The sequence below is a fragment of the Gadus chalcogrammus genome, chromosome 21 (assembly GCF_026213295.1).
Source record: "Gadus chalcogrammus isolate NIFS_2021 chromosome 21, NIFS_Gcha_1.0, whole genome shotgun sequence".
In the NCBI taxonomy this organism is placed as follows: Eukaryota; Metazoa; Chordata; class Actinopteri; order Gadiformes; family Gadidae; genus Gadus; species Gadus chalcogrammus.
The window spans coordinates 2801985-2804559 of record NC_079432.1 but is presented as its reverse complement, the minus strand read 5'-3'; the positions used below and the strand labels follow the sequence as shown (position 1 = coordinate 2804559).

Genomic DNA, 2575 nt, shown 5'->3' with positions numbered 1-2575 from the left:
TCCAGGGGTTAACTCTCCTCCTCCTCTTCCCCCCTTCCTCCTCGAGTGGTTATCTCCCCTCCTACTCCTCCTCCAAGTCCTCCTGTTCCTCCTCTTCCTCCTTCTCCTCCTCCACCCCCCCCCCCCCCCACCCTTTGCCATCAATACCAAGTCCTGGCATTCCCGGCTCCGCCCCCTGCCATCAAATTGGTATTCGTTTTGTGTCGGTGAATTGCTTCCTTTTTTATTGATTGATTCCAGCGGCGTGGCCTACATGTTCTCTCTCCCTCTCTCTCTCTCCCCCACCACCCCCCCTCGGGGCCTCTCTCTCTCGGCCCCCCCCCCCCCCCCCTGTGGTGCAGTGTCACCCTGCCACCGTGGAGAGCTACAGGGGGGTGGGCGTCACAGCTCTAGATTTATTAACCACCTTTTGATCACCGACCAAGACCCGCCTCGCCTACAGACCACCAATACCAAGCAGGAAGACTCGGGTCCAACTAACCCCCCCGCCTCCCTAGCTCCCTCCCTGCCTTTCTCTCTCCCTCCATCTCCCTCCCTCCCTCCCTCCCTCCCTCCCTCCCTCCCTCCATCTCTCCCTCTGACACATTCAATAGCTTTTACAAACTTTCTTTTTTGTGTTTTCATGTCCCCCCCCCTCCCAGAGGAGGAGAGAGAGGAGAGACAGGAGAGAGAGGAGAGGGAGGAGAGACAGGAGAGAGAGGAGAGACAGGAGAGAGAGGAGAGACAGGAGAGAGAGAGAGAGGGGAGGAGAGAGAGAGGAGAGAGAGGAGAGGGGAGGAGAGAGGAGGAGTGAGGCGTTAAGTCCTTGAATGGGCCCGGCTCCAGCCGTCCATCTGGCCTGGCTCTCAGCAGCAGCAGCAGCCTCTGGTCTGATCCGGACGGGGCCAGCTGGAGCCGGCGCAGCCCCCACAGCCCCAGCACGGCGCCAGCAGCCCGGCCGCTGCCCTGTTAATGAGCACACCCTGGACGTCTTCCTCCCGCGCCGGGTCCGTCAGGTCTGCTGTTGTTTGTTCGGCCGCTCCGAGCCCCGCGGGGTTCTGGGAGTTCTCCGCGCAGAGCACAGCGATGGCTGGTCTGGTGCAGCGGGCCTACAGCGTGGGGGGGGGGGGGGGGGGGGGCAGCACGGTCCACACTGAGACATGTGACACATGGTCGGGTCGTGATGCTGAGGAGCTCTCTCTGGAGCGACCTTCTGCCCGCGGCCGTGTAGCGGTAGCCTGTAGCGTGTAGCCTGCAGCGGTAGCCTGTAGTGTGTAGCAGTAGCCTGTAGCGTGTAGCGGTAGCCTGTAGCGGTAGCCTGTAGCGGTAGCCTGTAGCGTGTAGCCTGTAGCGTGTAGCGGTAGCCTGTAGTGGTAGCCTGTAGCGGTAGCCTGTAGCTTGTGGCGGTAGCTTGTGGCTTGTAGCGAGTAGTTTGTGCCTTGTAGCGTGTAGCCTGTAGCCTGTAGCGGGTAGCCTGTAGCGTGTAGTGCGTAGAGTGTAGCGTGTAGCGGGTAGCGTGTAGCATGAGACACACACGGCGCTAGCAGCCCGGCGGTCCGGCTCACCGGCGCCTGTTCCCCCTGCGCCCCTGACCCGAGCTGGGGGTCCTTCTGGGGGGGCTCCTGATAACAGAGTGACCTGTTCCCATGCTCCCCTCAGCTGTCTGGGCCTCACTGGCCCTTGTGTGTATACGCGCGTCTGCATGTGTGTGTGTGTGTGTGTGTGTATGCGCATGTGTGCTGTGTCTGTGTGCGTGTATGATTTTGTGTGTATGTGTGCGTCTGTGTCTGCACATGTGTGTGCGTGCGTGCGTGCGTGCGTGTGTGTGTGTGTGTGTGTGTGTGTGTGTGTGTGCGTGTGCGTGCGTGTGCATGCGTGTGCGTGCGTGTGCATGCGTGAGGGGACGTCCTGGTCCGACCACTAAATCAGCAGCCGGCTCCACACCTTCTATCCCAGGACTGCACCACCTTCTCCTTCTCCTCCTCCAACCTTCAGACGGGCCTTTGGGCTTTGGCGTAATGAACACTAGAGCACCTGCTCGGGGCCCGGGGCCCCAGAAAGGACCCTGAGGGTGAGGGTGGAGCACGCAGACTCTTGTCTTTCCCATCAATCTGCAGGAACCTCCGACCAGGCTTCGGTGATGCTGGTGGTGGAGGAGGGGAAGGAGGCAGAGGAGCTGGTGGGGAAAGAGGTCAAGCTGGTGGTGGAGGAGGAAGAGGAGCTGGTGGTGGAGGAGCTGGTGGTGGAGGAGGTCAAGGTGGTGGTGGAGGAGCTGGTGGTGATGGAGGCGGAGGTGGCATTGGGCGTCAATAAGGTAGGACGACACTAGGCTTGGAGCCACAGCTACCTTACCTCCTCCCTCCACTTTCTCCCTCCTTCTCCTCCACCTCCTCCCCCATCTCCTCCACCACCTCCGCCCAGAGTGGGTCACCATAACACTCTGAACACTCTGAGCTGGTGGAAAAGACATCCATCCGCCTTTTCGAACCGAGTGGAAACTTGTGATGGAGTCCTTCTAAACAAACGCTCTCTTTTAAGGCCATTAACTGAATTAGGGGAAACGGAGTGACTGGATCTTTCCCTCTTCGGGATCCAG

At 60.3% G+C, this 2575-nt stretch overlaps 1 protein-coding gene across 1 annotated transcript in view; it reads left to right on the top strand.

Moving 5' to 3' along the window:
• The first annotated feature begins 809 nt into the window (after positions 1-809).
• Positions 810-2575, top strand: part of epha7 (eph receptor A7) — a 9419-nt gene continuing 7653 nt past the window's right edge. Inside the window, exons 1-2 of the mRNA XM_056581860.1 lie at positions 810-1077; positions 2097-2170. Coding sequence (XP_056437835.1) covers positions 810-1077; positions 2097-2170 — 342 coding nt within the window. The remainder of the gene's footprint in view (positions 1078-2096; positions 2171-2575) is intronic.